Here is a 19,623-nt window from a genome sequence, read left to right on the forward strand (position 1 = left end):
ACCCAGCCGGGGGCGTCCTATCAAGTCTTGAACTGAAGAAGTTTGAACTGATTCGAAGAAGTTATTATCTTTTATTAAAGTAAACAAGGAAATAAACAGACACAATAAGTCGTTATATTTTTATTTTATTTTATTTTTAAATCAACTGACATGAGTTGGGGTGGTTATATGCAGTATATCTATATACAGTGTATAAATGCCTATACACAGTCTATACGTGTGTATATACATATATCTATACACAGTGTAGACATGTCTTTACAGTGTAAAGAGTGTTGTATACAGTGTGCAGGAGAGATGACATGATTTGTACATGTTTAAACTATAGATATATAATCTATAGGTTCAGAGGCTGTTTAGGGTTATTGACTCTATGTGACGTTCAGTGTTCATCAGTGGAAAGAAACTGATCTTCTGTCTGGTAGTTTTGTTGAACATTGTTCTGTAACAACGATGACAAAAAAAAATCTTTAACCTTAAAATCTTATAATAAACTGACCCCTAGGTCACTAAGTAGTTGGACTCTCATGTTACCACGTGCCTGGATAGACCTACGAGGTTTTATGACCCAACCTCTCTTGTTCTATGAGTATCTACATTCCTAAGGAGAGAGACACATCCAATTGTGAATAAAGGGAATATATAACTTAATTATTCATGCTAATGAATAAGCCTATGCTTCTATATTAATCATTTGGTAAGATCCTACCTCATAGGTGTAGCGTTATTGCTGGTAGCAGATTTAAGAAATAATAATTAATATAAAACTATGTAACTATTAATCATAATTCAATTATGATTTATAAACCCATACATTAGTATAAAAGAATGATGGTACTCAGCTTACACCATAAGGCACCATTAGTTTAACGAACAGAATTTTATATAAGATTGAATTTAGGACGCCACACGATTTTGGAAAAATAGGGAAAACTTTAAAATTTGATATTAATCAATTTAATCTCAATTTCAGGGTTGCTACGGAGTTCTTGTCACGGTGTACATGGACATAATATTTAATAAACAATAAAACATGATGAAGAGTACAATGAAACCAGGTAGAATCAGTGACATATATCATTGATTAATGTCTTTCAATTAAATTCGTCGTTCATTTTAAATTAATTTTAACTTTAATTGACCCATTGTCGTGACTCAGGCGGGACGGGGTCACCTCTAGAACCTCCTTTCCTGAATCAAAAGAGGCCAATTCACCTTCTGACCCCCCTGTTGTTAGGCAGTACACCTCTACAACTCCTTTTCCTGACACAGAGAGGACCAGCTCGCCTCCAGAACATGCTGTCCTGACTCAGAGGCTATGACTTCATGACCCGGCCAGGTGTCGCACTCGAGCAGTAACCACGCTGGATGGTGTGGGAGAAACAAATAAGTGATGACCAAACGATACAACAGACGTTGGAGGTGGGACTGACCCGCCACGGTAGCCGGACGTGCCTACACTTGTGGTACCTCTACACGTATCAGAATGCACATTTCTCCTCCCCTTAGAGGGCTTACTTGACTCGTTTATGGACTGGTCTAAGATCAAGGACCTCGCTCCACCTTCCTGCTCCCTTGAGGATATTTTGACTTTCCTGCAGGTTGTTTTTGACAGTGGTTGTGCTGTATCCACCTGTTTGCTCTAGGAATTAAAGTTTGTGTTCTACATGCGGTCAAACTTTGCAGTATGCAAGCCAGCATGCTTTCCTGGCTATTCTGACCCACAATCCTTTGCACAGCAGATATATGAGCAAGAGGGTCAAAGTTCAATGTGCCATGTAATGAGGAAGCAGTGTGTGTCTCAATTCAGGGGCTGCATCCTTCGGAGGCTGCATTTGTAGACAGGTTACGTCACAGCGGCTGCGACTAGGCTGTTCCATTTGGTATGCTTTTGAAGACTCCTTCAAATGCAGCCGACGAATGCAGCCTTCTGGTCCCAGATTCGGAGGACACAACTGATGTATCCTTCGCGGCCCACCATATCCCAAGATGCATTGCGTGCCGATGAAAATTTTATTTTAACCAACTTGGTGGCGAGTGATGCAGGAGCTGGAGAAGCGGCAGGATTCGCTTTTAAATGTAAGTATCGGGTTTCAACTCACTCGAATGTCACCGATACTAATGTTAAAACAAAAAAAGCGATCTCATAACATCACATGTGTGTTAAAATGATCGGTTAAGTTACGTGACGTAACTAACAAGCTAAATAACGTTAGCCGATGCGCTATTATCCACAGCTCGTCTGCCTGCATCCAACCATAGTTAGCCTTGTAAAGTAACTTTTAATAACTTCACTTTCAAACCTCAGAGGTTGAATAATATCTTACTGAGATTGTGACGATTTTATAGGTGATTTATACTTCATATTATGTACATAAATGGACCAACGTGAGCTCAGGTAGACAGGTTATCAACCTGAAATATCACGGCGATGAGAACAGCAAGGGGGGGACGGACGGCTGGTGACGCAAACAGGAAGTCCTCTGGAGCGTAGACCATCTCATTTCGAAGAACGCTTGGTCCAGCCTTTCGCTGTCCTCAAAGGACGCGGCCGACGTAGAGCGCGAAGGCAGGGTCCTCCGAAGGATGCAGCCCCTGAATTGAGACACACCTACGTCCCAATTAAATGCATACTGCATGCATCAGTATGTACTTTGTAAGGAAGCTGCAGTATGTCCTAAAAGTAAAAAAAGTAAATGATTTAAAACGCAGCTTGAGACTGATACATGGGTAAGTTGTCCCGCCCCAACAGGTTCAACCAGATCCACAAAGTGGAGTGAAGAATAAAAACACTCTCAGGTCAGACTCTGTTGTCTTAGTGAATGTATTTATTCAAGATAAACTCTACACAACATTTGCTGCAAAGGTTTCTGCTTGATCATCTGTTCCCTACTAGTCTACATACAAGAAGACAAGGTGACAAAGAGGGGCGTGCATGGATCCTCTAAACTATCTGGTCTAAACAACAGAATCCAGTCTGATGTCAAAGCAACTCTTTACAAGTTGAAATGATTTTTCCACAGATGCTGAGTTTGATCCTGAAAGACTCTTGTTTGAGCTGTGAGGAGGTTTCTGTTCACAATGACATTTGATCCTGTGAACGCAGCTCAGACTGAGGCTCAGTCCAACCAGTCAGACTGCATACTGTGATGGTGATGTGAGAACACACCCTCTCTCTGATGAAGGATAAGAAGCTGCGTCACGATTGAAGTTGAAGTTGAAGTGAAGCACGGAGCTCCTTTTCTACACAGACCTGCTGAGGACAGAAGAGAGCTGCAAACTGATGAAGTTCATGCTAAAAGTTCAGTAAGTGGAGCTGTGATTGGTTGAAATGACGTCATTGATTGTTGTGAACGTGTGATTGTTTAAAGCTGCTTTTAAACACAAACGTCAGCTGGGAAACAAGATGTGTGAGCAGGCAGAGAGAAGCTGCTGTTAGTTTGAATGTTGAAGTCCAGATGAAGTGTTGCTTTGAATGATGACACTGTGATGAAGAAGAGGAGTTCAGTCTGATCTGGGGTCTGTCAGGACTGTTACTTATGTGGAGCACTAGGACCCAGCAGGGACCAGAGAGCTCACCTGGGCCTTTGTTTCTGCACTGAAACACACCTGAGAGACTCTCTGTTTGCTCTCACCTGCTGCTTTCAACCCTTTAAGTCCACAAAGCTTCATGTTCATTTCTTCATCTGCTTCTCAACACATTTACTCCATTTTTGATAGTGTTTGAATGTGTTTGTGTTTTCTTTAGTGTTCACTTTTTCTCTCATTGATCACCAGGTTGTAGTCAATTATTAAATATTTAATGTTATTTTATTGTTGAAGAATATAATATTTTTAATGGGAACTGTTTGAAAACGTTTATGAAAACGTTATTTTTCAAAGTGTGCATATTTATCAGCAGGTTGTAGTCGGCCTTTTATTGAGCCACTTTTTTTCTATATAGTTCCTGAGCAGCCATTTTGAAAGCAAGTTTCCTCCTGTGCTTTGAGTTTTCACTGTAAAAACAACTCAAGTCACAATTATATTGAGTCACTTTCCTGTCTTTATTTGAGAGCATTTATTTTGCAATTTGAGAGCAAGTTCAAGGTGACAGTTTCCCTTTGAGCCACCAGAGGACGACAGCTCCACTAACAGCCTCATTGAGAGGAGACATCAGTGGTGACTCCATTAGAGAGAATCAGGACGTTGATGTAGAGAAGAGGTCTTCAATGCTTTTCAGGCCAAGGACCCCCAAACTGATAGAGGGATGGAGCAGGGACCCCGTACTATATATATTGTATACAATTTTGTTTTATATTAAACTGGGCCTAGTGCCATGTACAAACATACCTTGTTATTGTGCATTCAATACTAAGCTATTCAAATAATACACAGGTTCATATATTCATGTTTCTATTTTAAACATGTGCAAGGTACAGTGAGTAGGGAGGCCGTGCCACTGCCATTTATAAACATACCTTGTCAACTGATACCAATGCCAATATCAACATTGTCTGTCAATTGCATGATAATCATGCATACAAGCTATTCAAATTAACGTTTTCATTTTAAACATAAATGTGGAAACAAAAATGAGTGATGGCCTATTAGTGCCACTGCCATGCATAAACATACCTGTTATCTTACATACAATACTGAACTATTAAAATAATGGAAAGATTCATGTTTTTTGGTCGAGTTACAAAACGATCCATTTTCGTTCATAACAATGTCCACACACTTGGCATAATATACTGGTCTCAGTAGTTGGCTGTTGTTGATAGGAGCTGCAGTGTTTTAGCAGGAATATCTTGCAAACATGATTGCACAAGGATTCGTGGGTGAAGTAAATGTACAACGGTATCTTCTTTTCAAATAATATTGCAGCGTGCGTCCTTGTGTCTGGGATCTTAGTCGGCTGGGGACTGAATAGGCTCTCGGTCAATCACGGGGAACCTGACAGAGCAATGCATGTAACATGCGGCCTCGTGATTGGCACAGCAGCGATAGGGGCGGGTCTTCCTCTTTGTGTGCAGGAGGCTTAAAGGGACAGGTCCAGGCTAGTCTCGAGCTGTGAGTGAACCGGTGCCCAGCTTGAGAGACCTCCTGTGTGTGGCTGAATGTGTGCATTTCTGACTGAAAGATAACATCTTCTGCCTCCATTTATCCATTCGCTACAATATGTGTATTTAAAGACATTTAAATTTGTGTCAAAAAAACAGGAAAAAAAAAGAAATGAAAAAAGAGAAAAGAAATAATAATGAAAAATTGTCTAATCAACCAAAAATGTCACGACCCCCCTGCAGTACCTCCGCTGACCCCCTAGGGGTCGCGGACCCCCTGTTGAAGACCTCTGATGTAGAAGATGAATGAGTGCTGATCAGAGAGCTCTGCTCTCATTGGTTCCTCTACACATGAAGGTACAAAGTGATGTGAATTCAGCAGCAGCTAACAAGGTCACATGACTGATTTTGGATTATAGGACTAGCTGCTTCATGCTCTGACTGGATGTAGTAGACGTGGAAACAGAGGAACATTTCAAACGTTGAAGAGCTTTTCAAAGTCAGTCAAATAGAAGTGAAATGTGACGTCATCCCCAAAGAACATGAAGTGTCTTCCTCTAGTCTTCAAACAAGCCAACAGACTAAAGAGCATTGTGAACGTCATTTCTTAGAGATGACTCTGCAGCTCAAAGTGACAACAACATGGAAACTGTCCCATGAGTGTCTTTAGTATTGAGGTGAATGAGCTGTGTGTGTTTGTCATGATGAAGAGAAATAATGTTGTTGTGTTTGTGTGAAGGTGTGGACTCTGCTATGAATCAGTGTGAGGACAGAGAGGAGGGAGTCCCTCCCTCTAAAACCAGCCGGACCAAAGCTCAGAGGTGAGATGACCATCTCTCACTGTTCACACATAGTGTTCACTTTTTACTGACACCGTCACAGAGGAGTTCACTCAGTTCATTATGTTTTATCACTGAGGTCAAAGTTACTGATGGTGTTGTACCAGACTTCTTTATATTCAGAGGGGTTCCTAATATTCGGACCCTCAAACACAGCTCTCAGTATCATGTAGTCCAATACAACACCACCTTTAACTGAGTCAGTCTAATGTAGTCCATTACAACACCACCTTTAACTGTTACTTCAGTAATTCACATAGAACTGATTTAACACATTTCTGACACCACAACTGAACATTATCATCTTTGTAAAGGTAGAATTTAGTGCAGCACTGTTTTATTGAATTGTTTTAGACTTCACAGATGTACTTAATAAAGTGGACACATGACATGTTTTTCTTCATTACTTTGTCAAGGACAAAGTTTATTCAATATGTGCTAGTGTCAATACTGTTTTTGTTTCAGGAACCATCAGAGACCAGAATCTCCAGAACCTGGACCTGGACCCAGCTGTGTGTCCTTGAAGAGAGATGCGTCCATGGAGAGTCCTCTTGATTTTAGAAAATCGTCTGATGGAAGGTAAGAATTTATAACTGACAATAAGGCATTTCTAACTTCTAACCATTCTAGTTATTTTCTGTTTAAAGATTTAACATTTATCTTCAGTTTTTCTACAACATCCATATTTTTCTGTGCTGTTTTTGTTTCAGGGTCCAGCAGCAGAGACCAGACTGTCCCGAGGCCAGCTGTCTGTCCTTCAAGAGCAACCAGTCAAAGCAACATTTAATTGACTTTAAAGGACAACCTCCATGTGCTGATCAGATGTAAGCTGTAACTGACAGTAAGAGTCGGGTTATGCTAGAAAATAACTTTATACGACATCTGAAATCTAAAGTTTTTCGATTTGTTGGGAAAAGCCGTCAGTCATGGAGAGAGGGAGACGTGATGTTGTTTGAATATATATGGAGATAACTTCTCACATGTTCAGACAGTCTCTCCTGAAGACATTCATAGTGTCGACCGCAGCTGTTCACATAAAAAGTGGCGTTAAGGGAATAGTACATGAAGAGAGCTGAGAGACAAGTTCAAACTCCTCCTACTTTCTCATCTGTGATGACTCATGTTTGAACTGAGACATTTTACTGGTTTAGTCTCATTCTTTCATACTGGGAGCTGCCCAGTACAACCAGTCTGACACTGAGACGCTCCACTGAAGCAGCTGGAGGTTCTGGGTGCCTTGCTCCAGTGCACTTCAGCAGTGTACAGTGAGGGAGGGAGAGTTACATGGAGGGCTTGCGGAGAGCTGTTGGGACTAAACCAAACTGACTGGTGAAGAAAACAGTGAGCTGAAAGACTGAGCTGTTTATTCTCAGTGGGATCAGCAGGACTAGTAAACCTTTACCACTACAGGGACTCATCTGATCCACATCCAGATATCACTTCATGGACCTTTAATTTGTGTATGTCTCTGTGTGGACAGACACAATGTGAGCTGATTCTTCATGATTCCTCCACAGAGAGGACCAGGAGAGCTCAGAGGTTCCCAGAGGTCAGTCTGCCCAGCAGCATCAAACACACCTGGACTCCATATTTATGGTCTGTACATGTACAACTACTTTCACATCTATTCTGTTCACAATCATCTCCATGCTGCACTTTGTAGACCAGTGGATTGTCAGTCTGTCCAACATGGATCTGATGTTTGGTTCCATGGTTTTACTTTGTGTCATTCATAGAATATTCTGTTCCAGCTGCTGGAGGAGAACATCGTCACTTTTGTGAAGAACGAGCTGAAGAAGATCCAGAAGGGACTGAGTTCAGATTACCCAGAATGCTTAGAGAGTCAGAGGCAGGATGAGGAGGTGCTGGACGGTGAGGATGAAGAGCAGAGGAGGAGCAGCAGGGAGGCATTTGTGAAGATCACACTGCACTTCCTGAGGACAATGAAGCAGGAGGAGCTGGCTGACTGTCTGCAGAGCAGTAAGAGGATTTCTCTAAAGATTTAACATGCTGGATGAATGGGACATTTAATAAAGTCTCAAGAGATGGACCAGAATATATTCAGATATGTTGATATATTTGTCTAATAATTTATTCATTCATGTTCTTTGTTTTTATTCAGGAAGTCATTCAGCACTTCTTGCTCCAGTTGGTCAGCGTGAACTCAAATCTAACCTGAAGAAGAAGTTCCAGTGTGTGTTTGAGGGAATCGCTAAAGCAGGAAACCCAACCCTTCTGAATCAGATCTACACAGAGCTCTACATCACAGAGGGAGGGACTGCAGAGGTCAATAATGAACATGAGGTCAGACAGATTGAAACAGCATCCAGGAAACCAGACAGACCAGAAACAACCATCAGACAAGAAGACCTCTTTAAAGCCTCACCTGGAAGAGAGGAACCAATCAGAACAGTGATGACAAAGGGAGTGGCTGGCATTGGGAAAACAGTCTTAACACAGAAGTTCACTCTGGACTGGGCTGAAGACAAAGCCAACCAGGACATACAGTTCACATTTCCATTCACTTTCAGAGAGCTGAATGTGCTGAAAGAGAAACAGTACAGCTTGGTGGAACTTGTTCATCACTTCTTCACTGAAACCAAAGAAGCAGGAATCTGCAGGTTTGAAGAGTTCCTGGTTCTGTTCATCTTTGACGGTCTGGATGAGTGCCGACTTCCTCTGGACTTCCACAACAATGAGATCCTGACTGATGTTACAGAGTCCACCTCAGTGGATGTGGTGCTGACAAACCTCATCAGGGGGAAACTGCTTCCCTCTGCTCGCCTCTGGATAACCACACGACCTGCAGCAGCCAATCAGATCCCTCCTGAGTGTGTTGGCATGGTGACAGAGGTCAGAGGGTTCACTGACCCACAGAAGGAGGAGTACTTCAGGAAGAGATTCAGAGATGAGGAGCAGGCCAGCAGGATCATCTCCCACATCAAGACCTCACGAAGCCTCCACATCATGTGCCACATCCCAGTCTTCTGCTGGATCACTGCTACAGTTCTGGAGGATGTGTTGAAGACCAGAGAGGGAGGAGAGCTGCCCAAGACCCTGACTGAGATGTACATCCACTTCCTGGTGGTTCAGTCCAAACTGAAGAAGGTCAAGTATGATGGAGGAGCTGAGACAGATCCACACTGGAGTCCAGAGAGCAGGAAGATGACTGAGTCTCTGGGAGAACTGGCTTTTGATCAGCTGCAGAAAGGGAACCTGATCTTCTATGAATCCGACCTGACAGAGTGTGGCATCGATATCAGAGCAGCCTCACTGTACTCAGGAGTGTTCACACAGATCTTTAGAGAGGAGAGAGGACTGTACCAGGACAAGGTGTTCTGCTTCGTCCATCTGAGTGTTCAGGAGTTTATGGCTGCTCTTCATGTCCATCTGACCTTCATCAACTCTGGAGTGAATCTGCTGTCAGAAGAACAAACAACCTCCCGGTTGTCTGAAGTCTTTAGAGACAAACCTGAACTAATACATCTCTACCACAGTGCTGTGGACAAGGCCTTACAGAGTCCAAATGGACACCTGGACTTGTTCCTCCGCTTCCTCCTGGGTCTTTCACTGGAGACCAATCAGACTCTCCTACAAGGGCTACTGACACAGACAGGAAGTAGCTCACAGACCAATCAGAGAACAGTCCAGTACATCAAGAAGAAGATCAGTGAGAATGTGTCTCCAGAGAAAAGCATCAATCTGTTCCACTGTCTGAATGAACTGAATGATGGTTCTCTAGTGGAGGAGATCCAACAGTCCCTGAGTTCAGGACGTCTCTCCACAGATGAACTGTCTCCTGCTCAGTGGTCAGCTCTGGTCTTCATCTTACTGTCATCAGAAAAAGACCTGGACGTGTTTGACCTGAAGAAATACTCTGCTTCAGAGGAGGCTCTTCTGAGGCTGCTGGCAGTGGTCAAAGTCTCCAACAAAGCTCTGTAAGTACAGAGATAGTTAGATTCATAGATCATAACTTAAATACTTTATCTTTTCTACTTATTGTTTATTTTTTCTTCATCATTGTCTCTTCAGACTGAGTGACTGTAACCTCTCAGAGAGAAGTTGTGAAGCTCTGTCCTCAGTTCTCAGCTCCCAGTCCTCTAGTCTGAGAGAGCTGGACCTGAGTAACAACAACCTGCAGAATTCAGGAGTGAAGCTGCTTTCTGCTGGACTAGAGAGTCCATACTGTGAACTGGAAACTCTCAGGTGACCCTGTGAATTACTTTTCTTGGACTAAGTACTAAATTTAAAGTTTACACACAAACAGATTGGTGATGACAATAATAAACATAAACCTCCCAGCCCTCATAGTTCCCTCTGATCATGTGACTTGTGTGTTGTTTTGTGTGTTTGTAGCCTGTCAGGCTGTCTGATCACAGAGGAAGGCTTTGCTTCTCTGGCCTCAGCTCTGAGCTCCAACCCCTCCCATCTGAGAGAGCTGGACCTGAGCTACAATCATCCAGGAGACTCAGGAGTGAAGCTGCTGTCTGCTGGACTGAAGGATCCACACTGGAGACTGGAAACTCTCAGGTATGAAAAGGCCTGCTGCAGCCACAGACAATCAGTCTGATAGAGGAGGTAGAGCTGGAGACTTTTTCTCTCTTACACTATCAGCCTGGTTAATATGACCCTGACACACCAAGCTGACCTCAAACTACCAGAGACTCATCAAACTGTTTGTGTCCCACATCAGACCATCAATACAGACAGAAGTAGTCAGGGAACAGTAGCCAGGATGAGCCAAAACAGGGAGGGAAGGTGATGAAACTGTTGTTTCTCTGGATCGTTGTCTTGTTTCAACATTAGAAAATAGAACATTGGTGTATCCCGACACGTCGACGGGCATCATGGTGGGTTGACATGCGTCAATGTCAGTGTTTCCCCTAGGTTTACAGCTTTGGGGGGTGGGTTAATGACAGCAGTCAATATAACAACTGAACAATTATTTGAACTGTACATTGAACTAAACATCGGAACATTTCTTTTTATGACAATTATCCACAAAGTGTGCAGTACTTGGGCTCTTTTCTGTACTTGGACCCGGAGCAGGAGAGCTACTCCGGCTGCTATTCGCAGGAGAGCGAGTGTTGCCATCTTCACCACCCTGGGAGCGCAGATATTGTTGTCTGCTTTTCAGGTTGTTGATGCAGCATATTTTCCGACGCTCGCTCTCTGTCCACTGGTGGAAGTGTGCTCACCTGTGTGTGCGCGCAAGTGTCTGTGTGCGCGCAAGTGTCTGTGTGTGTGCGCGCGTGTCTGTGTGTGTGCGCGCGCATCGGGGCGGAACTCCGCTGTGTGCGATACAGAGAGCAGAGGAGAATTGTAAATGCGGGACCATTTAGAGACAGAAATGATATGCCGTTGTGTAAATAAGATAAATAACAAGGCTATTTAGTTTGTTTAATAAAATAATAAGGTATAGACCTGTTCTATAGGAAAGGTAACCTTAAATGACTTTGACCTTCAAGGGGGGGTGGGGCGCCCCGCTAATATAATGGTAGGGGAAACACTGAACGTAGTCACGCTGCAGGTTTGTGGGCTCATATCAAACAATAGATGATGTTTTGATGCTCGTGTGTGTTGCCCTTTAGTCCAGACATTATTGTGAAAAGACAAACAGACAGAAACAATCTGAACCGTCTTGATAAATCATCACAATAGGAATGTTTTTCTGTTTTAAAGGAGTTTAGCTTTACCTGGTTTTGGTTTGTTTTGCACTGAGAGCCAGTTCCCTGGATGATAAGAGGCGACTTGTTAAAACTACAGGTGACAGTCGGCCACAGACGCTCAGTGAAGAACCAACAGCTGATTGTGGACATGGTGTGTCAGAGCCCAAAGAGGTTCATTTAGGACTGGACCAAAGTTATAGGGGGACACAGGCAGTGCTCTGTGGCTGCAGACAGACTTGAACTGTAATGTTTTCACCCCCAGATTACAGATAATAGAAACGAGTGTTGACTGTTGCTAGGAGACGGGATGTGAACAGCTTTGTACATCCAACCATCCACCCGACCTCCTCCATCAGAGTGTTTGTGGTGTTGTAGTGATTTCAGGCTACTTCCTCCTTTACTTCTGAGAGACAACAGTCATTATTACACAAACACAAGAGGTCGCTTGTCAGGACCAAAACATCCAACAATCAATACTTCTATATTGACAATGGATCAGCTGACTCTGTGTAATGGTGAAGAGTCGCGTGGTGGTGATGAACCCACAGAGAATTATCTCCATCTCTGCAGCTTTACAGAGTTTTTTTAGCCTAGCAAGGAGACAGATATTTCCATCATGAGACCTGTGGAGACCAAAAACAGAGCTAAAAGAGATAGAATATTGGACTACCATTCATCAGGTGACACAAACACAAAGACTCCTGATGAATCATCATGTTGATGTATAACTGCTGGATGTGGAAGCAGCTGGTTGATATCATGTTCGAAACAACTACTTTATAAGCTGATAATATGTCACATGTTGTGTTTACAGCTTGATTTCACTGAACCACAAGTGGACAAAGAAATCAATTGATGCAGGTTTAAACATTTGATTTACTGACTGACTGGTAGAGGAATCTGAGTCAATATAATACTGATAATAATATATCATGAATAAGTGAACATATCGAGCTGTCGTCATCGGCCAATCAGAAGAAGCACCAGTGAAGTAAAAGAATATGAGCTGATTAATAATAAGTGCTCTATGTGAACATGAATAACAAAGCTCTGTGTATGAGAGCGATGTAATGTCCATGTTTCATGCTGCTCTGACCCCCCTCCTCCTTTCAGGGTGGAGCCTGCTGGAGTCCGATGGTTCAGACCAGGTCTGAGGAAGTGTAAGTGTGCTTTGAATTTGATTCATGAAAACAAAGCATCTTCAAACTGTGACATCACTCATTCACATCTCTGATGTCATCATCAAACAGATGATAGATTAATAACTGCAGCTGTATTGTGTCTTGTTCTCTCCATCAGATTCCTGTGAACTCACACTCGACATAAACACAGTACACAGAAAACTCAAACTGTCTGACAACAACAGGAAGGTGACACATATGGAGGAGGATCAGTCATATCCTGATCATCCAGACAGGTTTGACTACCGGACTCAGCTGATGTGTAGAACTGGTCTGACTGGTCGCTGTTACTGGGAGGTCGAGTGGAGCGGAAGAGTTTCTATATCAGTGAGTTACAGAGGAATCAGAAGGAGAGGAGACAGTAGAGACTGTCGGTTTGGATGGAATGATCAGTCCTGGAGACTGGATTGCGCTGATGATGGTTACTGTGTCTGTCACAATAAGACAGCAACACTCATCTCCTCCTCCTCCTCCTCCTCCTCTGGTAGAGTAGCAGTGTATGTGGACTGTCCTGCTGGCTCTCTGTCCTTCTACAGAGTCTCCTCTGACACACTGATCCACATCCACACCTTCAACACCACATTCACTGAAACTCTTTATCCTGGGTTTGGGTCCAGGTCTGGTTCCTCAGTGTCTCTGTGTTCTCTGTAGGAGGGAGAGTCTCCTCCTGCTAGAGAAACTTTCTCTCTGCTCACCAGATAGTTCAGTGTGTACAGGATCTCACACAGCTGATGTTAGTTCGTACCAGCAGGTGAGGGGTACCAGAGCTGGTCTGGACTCTGTGGGGTTGAGAGCTCTCTGGGACTTGTGGTGCTGCAGATGGATGTCTGAAAGAGTTGAGTGAGGTCCATGTAATGACCTGAAATGATCTGTTGTCTGAGAGAAGGTGTGAAACATGTTTGACTTCGTGTATAAAACTGAACTTTGTTGTCTTGAAAGATTTGTTTGTGTAAAGAAAAACCTACGAAACGTCTTTCTGGATCAAATTTAGCATCAATCACAAAAACAATCACAACTTGTAAAGAGTTGTTTTGATTTGAACAAACTAAATTCATTATTTACTTTGATCATTGTGTAACAAATGAACAAACTTTGATAAGTGACCTTGAAATAAAAATAAATCAACATATGGACCAGAAGGTTAAAGATGCTCCAAGTAAAAATGTAGAAATAGGCACGCAGCGAGGTTGTACACCTTTTCATTGGCGTTACTATACTAAAGATAGTGTCACATTGGTCTGACATCAAACAGGTAAAAAAATGCAATAATCTGCAGCTTTTCAAACTGAACTAAATTAATCTCGTGTAACGTTTTAATTTCACTTCATCCTCCCTCCAAAGTTTTCCTCCAGTGGTCACAGGGAGTAACTGTAGCATTCTCAACACTGTTCATATTGTAGCGACCCTTGGTAAGGAAAGCTACGAGACGTTATCTTATTTGTGGTGTTTTATTAGCGGACAGTACACAGGCTACTGTGGGCCGTAGCCTACGCCAAACAACAGTCAATACCGTTAAAACGTTCACTAACAAGCTTAACCATCTGCTCCCAGCAACTCTCAACAAGCTAGCAGCACAAACAACAACATCCCCCCTCACTCTCTCTGCCAATCCCAGGTATGCTCCTGTGTGCTACCCACCCCCATAGGTAGCTCGGGTGATTGACAGGATTTACAGCTTCGCAGGCATGAGGCCTTCACTGACCTCAGTAAATGCAACAACCAACTTATCGATAACACAATAACACACTTATAACATAACTCAGTCCGTTACAATATTAATACACACAACAGCATACTAGAGTTTTCTGTGAATCCTTTCCTGTCTGTGTTGAGAGTGTAGCAGCAGAATGCAACACATTTCAGTCCTACAAACACCAGAGAAGAAGACCCCCACATATCCTCGCTCACTGGTTGTTGGTTTGTTTGCTATGTTCCTGTTAATATATCTTGTGTGCATGTACGATTTACCTTTCGCTTGTTGGATTTTCAGTTCTTATTTTTTGGACTCACCTGCTTTCTAAGTTTTGTTTTGGCTATTTCTTTATTGAAATCACTGATTATCATCCTTCTGTGTCTATTTACATTTGGATTCTTCCCCAGTTTTCTTTTGACGGTATGAACCAACTCAAATATGGACCCAGCAGATTGATCATTTAAAGAGGAGCTACAGGAACTGAGTTATTCCTTCCTCTGATTGTATGGGGAGTGGAGGAGAGCTCCTAGTAAGGAGATTAAGGAGGCTTCTTTGAAGGTTTGCACATAGGGAGGCATCGTCAATGCCATGACTGGGGAGTTATTTAACTGACTGGGCTTAAAGCTTTCTAAACACCCCTGATTCCCAGCATGCCTCCTGTCAGCTATCCTCCAGCCCATTAGGCCTCAGCCTGCAGCGACCACCTGTGTTAGAAACGCATAAAAATGTAGCAAATAAAAGTTGTATCTGATGTACTTTTAACTGAGCTCTGTGACTTTCCAACAGTAAATGTCAACATTTACTCTAAAATGGTAGTTGATTTTTTTGTATATAGCAGCTGCTGAGAGAGTTTACTATATGATCAGTATTTAGTACATTGTGTGTAGGATTATGGTGTTGTTCACCCAGCAGGGGGCGTCCTATCAAGTCTTGAACTGAAGAAGTTTGTACTGATTCGAAGAAGTTATTATCTTTTATTAAAGTAAACAAGGAAATAAACAGACACAATAAGTCGTTATATTTTTATTTTATTTTATTTTTAAATCAACTGACATGAGTTGGGGTGGTTATATGCAGTATATCTATATACAGTGTATAAATGCCTATACACAGTCTATACGTGTGTATATACATATATCTATACACAGTGTAGACATATCTTTACAGTGTAAAGGGTGTTGTATACAGTGTGCAGGAGAGATGACATGATTTGTACATGTTTAAACTGTAGATATATAATCTATAGGTTCAGAGGCTGTTTAGGGTTATTGACTCTATGTGAAGTTCAGTGTTCATCAGTGGAAAGAAACTGATCTTGTGTCTGGTAGTTTTGTTGAACAGTGTTCTGTAACAACGATGACAAAAAAAAATCTTTAACCTTAAAATCTTATAATAAACTGACCCCTAGGTCACTAAGTAGTTGGACTCTCATGTTACCACGTGCCTGGATAGACCTACGAGGTTTTATGACCCAACCTCTCTTGTTCTATGAGTATCTACATTCCTAAGGAGAGAGACACATCCAATTGTGAATAAAGGGAATATATAACTTAATTATTCATGCTAATGAATAAGCCTATGCTTCTATATTAATCATTTGGTAAGATCCTACCTCATAGGTGTAGCGTTATTGCTGGTAGCAGATTTAAGAAATAATAATTAATATAAAACTATGTAACTATTAATCATAATTCAATTATGATTTATAAACCCATACATTAGTATAAAAGAATGATGGTACTCAGCTTACACCATAAGGCACCATTAGTTTAACGAACAGAATTTTATATAAGATTAAATTTAGTACGCCACACGATTTTGGAAAAATAGGGAAAACTTTAAAATTTGATATTAATCAATTTAATCTCAATTTCAGGGTTGCTACGGAGTTCTTGTCACGGTGTACATGGACATAATATTTAATAAACAATAAAACATGATGAAGAGTACAATGAAACCAGGTAGAATCAGTGACATATATCATTGATTAATGTCTTTCAATTAAATTCGTCGTTCATTTAAAATTAATTTTAACTTTAATTGACCCATTGTCGTGACTCAGGCGGGACGGGGTCACCTCTAGAACCTCCTTTCCTGAATCAAAAGAGGCCAATTCACCTTCTGACCCCCCTGTTGTTAGGCAGTACACCTCTACAACTCCTTTTCCTGACACAGAGAGGACCAGCTCGCCTCCAGAACATGCTGTCCTGACTCAGAGGCTATGACTTCATGACCCGGCCAGGTGTCGCACTCGAGCAGTAACCACGCTGGATGGTGTGGGAGAAACAAATAAGTGATGACCAAACGATACAACAGACGTTGGAGGTGGGACTGACCCGCCACGGTAGCCGGACGTGCCTACACTTGTGGTACCTCTACACGTATCAGAATGCACATTTCTCCTCCCCTTAGAGGGCTTACTTGACTCGTTTATGGACTGGTCTAAGATCAAGGACCTCGCTCCACCTTCCTGCTCCCTTGAGGATATTTTGACTTTCCTGCAGGTTGTTTTTGACAGTGGTTGTGCTGTATCCACCTGTTTGCTCTAGGAATTAAAGTTTGTGTTCTACATGCGGTCAAACTTTGCAGTATGCAAGCCAGCATGCTTTCCTGGCTATTCTGACCCACAATCCTTTGCACAGCAGATATATGAGCAAGAGGGTCAAAGTTCAATGTGCCATGTAATGAGGAAGCAGTGTGTCTCAATTCAGGGGCTGCATCCTTCGGAGGCTGCATTTGTAGACAGGTTACGTCACAGCGGCTGCGACTAAAATTTTATTTTAACCAACTTGGTGGCGAGTGATGCAGGAGCTGGAGAAGCGGCAGGATTCGCTTTTAAATCTAAGTATCGGGTTTCAACTCACTCGAATGTCACCGATACTAATGTTAAAACAAAAAAAGCGATCTCATAACATCACATGTGTGTTAAAATGATTGGTTAAGTTACGTGACGTAACTAACAAGCTAAATAACGTTAGCCGATGCGCTATTATCCACAGCTCGTCTGCCTGCATCCAACCATAGTTAGCCTTGTAAAGTAACTTTTAATAACTTCACTTTCAAACCTCAGAGGTTGAATAATATCTTACTGAGATTGTGACGATTTTATAGGTGATTTATACTTCATATTATGTACATAAATGGACCAACGTGAGCTCAGGTAGACAGGTTATCAACCTGAAATATCACGACGATGAGAACAGCAAGGGGGGGGCGGAATGGCTGGTGACGCAAACAGGAAGTCCTCTGGAGCGTAGACCATCTCATTTCGAAGAATGCTTGGTCCAGCCTTTCGCTGTCCTCAAAGGACGCGGCCGACGTAGAGCGCGAAGGCAGGGTCCTCCGAAGGATGCAGCCCCTGAATTGAGACACACCTACGTCCCAATTAAATGCAGACTGCATGCATCAGTATGTACTTTGTAAGGAAGCTGCAGTATGTCCTAAAAGTAAAAAAAGTAAATGATTTAAAACGCAGCTTCAGACTGATACGTGGGTAAGTTGTCCCGCCCCAACAGGTTCAACCAGATCCACAAAGTGGAGTGAAGAATAAAAACACTCTCAGGTCAGACTCTGTTGTCTTAGTGAATGTATTTATTCAAGATAAACTCTACACAACATTTGCTGCAAAGGTTTCTGCTTGATCATCTGTTCCCTACTAGTCTACATACAAGAAGACAAGGTGACAAAGAGGGGCGTGCATGGATCCTCTAAACTATCTGGTCTAAACAACAGAATCCAGTCTGATGTCAAAGCAACTCTTTACAAGTTCAAATGATTTTTCCACAGATGCTGAGTTTGATCCTGAAAGACTCTTGTTTGAGCTGTGAGGAGGTTTCTGTTCACAATGACATTTGATCCTGTGAACGCAGCTCAGACTGAGACTCAGTCCAACCAGTCAGACTGCATACTTTGATGGTGATGTGAGAACACACCCTCTCTCTGATGAAGGATAAGAAGCTGCGTCACGATTGAAGTTGAAGTTGAAGTGAAGCACGGAGCTCCTTTTCTACACAGACCTGCTGAGGACAGAAGAGAGCTGCAAACTGATGAAGTTCATGCTAAAAGTTCAGTAAGTGGAGCTGTGATTGGTTGAAATGACGTCATTGATTGTTGTGAACGTGTGATTGTTTAAAGCTGCTTATAAACACAAACGTCAGCTGGGAAACAAGATGTGTGAGCATGTAGAGAGAAGCTGCTGTTAGTTTGAATGTTGAAGTCCAGATGAAGTGTTGCTTTGAATGATGACACTGTGATGAAGAAGAGGAGTTCAGTCTGATCTGGGGTCTGTCAGGACTGTTACTTATGTGGAGCACTAGGACCCAGCAGGGACCAGAGAGCTCACCTGGGCCTTTGTTTCTGCACTGAAACACACCTGAGAGACTCTCTGTTTGCTCTCACCTGCTGCTTTCAACCCTTTAAGTCCACAAAGCTTCATGTTCATTTCTTCATCTGCTTCTCAACACATTTACTCCATTTTTGATAGTGTTTGAATGTGTTTGTGTTTTCTTTAGTGTTCACTTTTTCTCTCATTGATCACCAGGTTGTAGTCAATTATTAAATATTTAATGTTATTTTATTGTTGAAGAATATAATATTTTTAATGGGAACTGTTTGAAAACGTTTATGAAAACGTTATTTTTCAAAGTGTGCACATTTATCAGCAGGTTGTATAGTCGGCCTTTTATTGAGCCACTTTTTTTCTATATAGTTCCTGAGCAGCCATTTTGAAAGCAAGTTTCCTCCTGTGCTTTGAGTTTTCACTGTAAAAACAACTCAAGTCACAATTATATTGAGTCACTTTCCTGTCTTTATTTGAGAGCATTTATTTTGCAATTTGAGAGCAAGTTCAAGGTGACAGTTTCCCTTTGAGCCACCAGAGGACGACAGCTCCACTAACAGCCTCATTGAGAGGAGACATCAGTGGTGACTCCATTAGAGAGAATCAGGACATTGATGTAGAGAAGGGGTCTTCAACGTTTTTCAGGCCAAGGACCCCAAACTGATAAAGGGATAGAGCAGGGACCCCGTACTATATATATTGTATACAATTTTGTTTTATATTAAACTGGGCCTAGTGCCATCTATAAACATACCTTGTTATTGTGCATTCAATACTAAGCTATTCAAATAATACACAGGTTCATATATTCATGTTTTTATTTTAAACATGTGCAAGGTACAGTGAGTAGGGAGGCCGTG

At 42.1% G+C, this 19,623-nt stretch overlaps 2 protein-coding genes across 4 annotated transcripts in view; one reads left to right on the forward strand and one right to left on the reverse strand.

Annotated features, from left to right (window-relative positions):
* The window catches only part of LOC142932588 (NLR family CARD domain-containing protein 3-like), a 216,297-nt gene that overhangs the window by 46,872 nt on the left and 149,802 nt on the right, over positions 1–19,623 (reverse strand). The gene's annotated exons all lie outside the window — the stretch shown is intronic.
* Positions 267–15,179, forward strand: LOC142932591 (protein NLRC3-like). 3 transcript variants are annotated; one of them, XM_076076520.1, is made up of 11 exons: positions 267–3,306; positions 5,782–5,863; positions 6,347–6,460; positions 6,592–6,705; positions 7,399–7,477; positions 7,633–7,861; positions 8,004–9,819; positions 9,914–10,087; positions 10,238–10,411; positions 12,664–12,710; positions 12,850–15,179. In XM_076076520.1, the coding sequence occupies exons 2-11, from the start codon at positions 5,796–5,798 to the stop codon at positions 13,380–13,382; spliced, it is 3,348 nt and encodes a 1,115-aa protein (XP_075932635.1). In that variant the 5' UTR covers positions 267–3,306; positions 5,782–5,795; the 3' UTR covers positions 13,383–15,179. The 3 variants fall into 3 exon arrangements, with proteins under 3 accessions (XP_075932635.1, XP_075932636.1, XP_075932634.1); XM_076076521.1 differs by having other exon boundaries at positions 267–3,301; XM_076076519.1 differs by lacking the exon at positions 267–3,306 and having other exon boundaries at positions 4,667–5,863.

This window comes from Anarhichas minor, unplaced genomic scaffold, assembly GCF_050575085.1.
Source record: "Anarhichas minor isolate MPS153535 unplaced genomic scaffold, ASM5057508v1 ptg000058l, whole genome shotgun sequence".
Classification (NCBI taxonomy): Eukaryota; Metazoa; Chordata; class Actinopteri; order Perciformes; family Anarhichadidae; genus Anarhichas; species Anarhichas minor.

Coding starts and splice junctions, on each gene's coding strand:
- LOC142932591 (XM_076076519.1), top strand. CDS start 5,760: ATGTTGTTGTGTTTGTGTGAAGGTGTGGACTCTGCTATGAATCAGTGT. Junction 6,706..7,398: donor CCTCCATGTGCTGATCAGAT/GTAAGCTGTAAC, acceptor ATTCCTCCACAG/AGAGGACCAGGAGAGCTCAG. Junction 12,711..12,849: donor CAGACCAGGTCTGAGGAAGT/GTAAGTGTGCTT, acceptor TCTCTCCATCAG/ATTCCTGTGAACTCACACTC.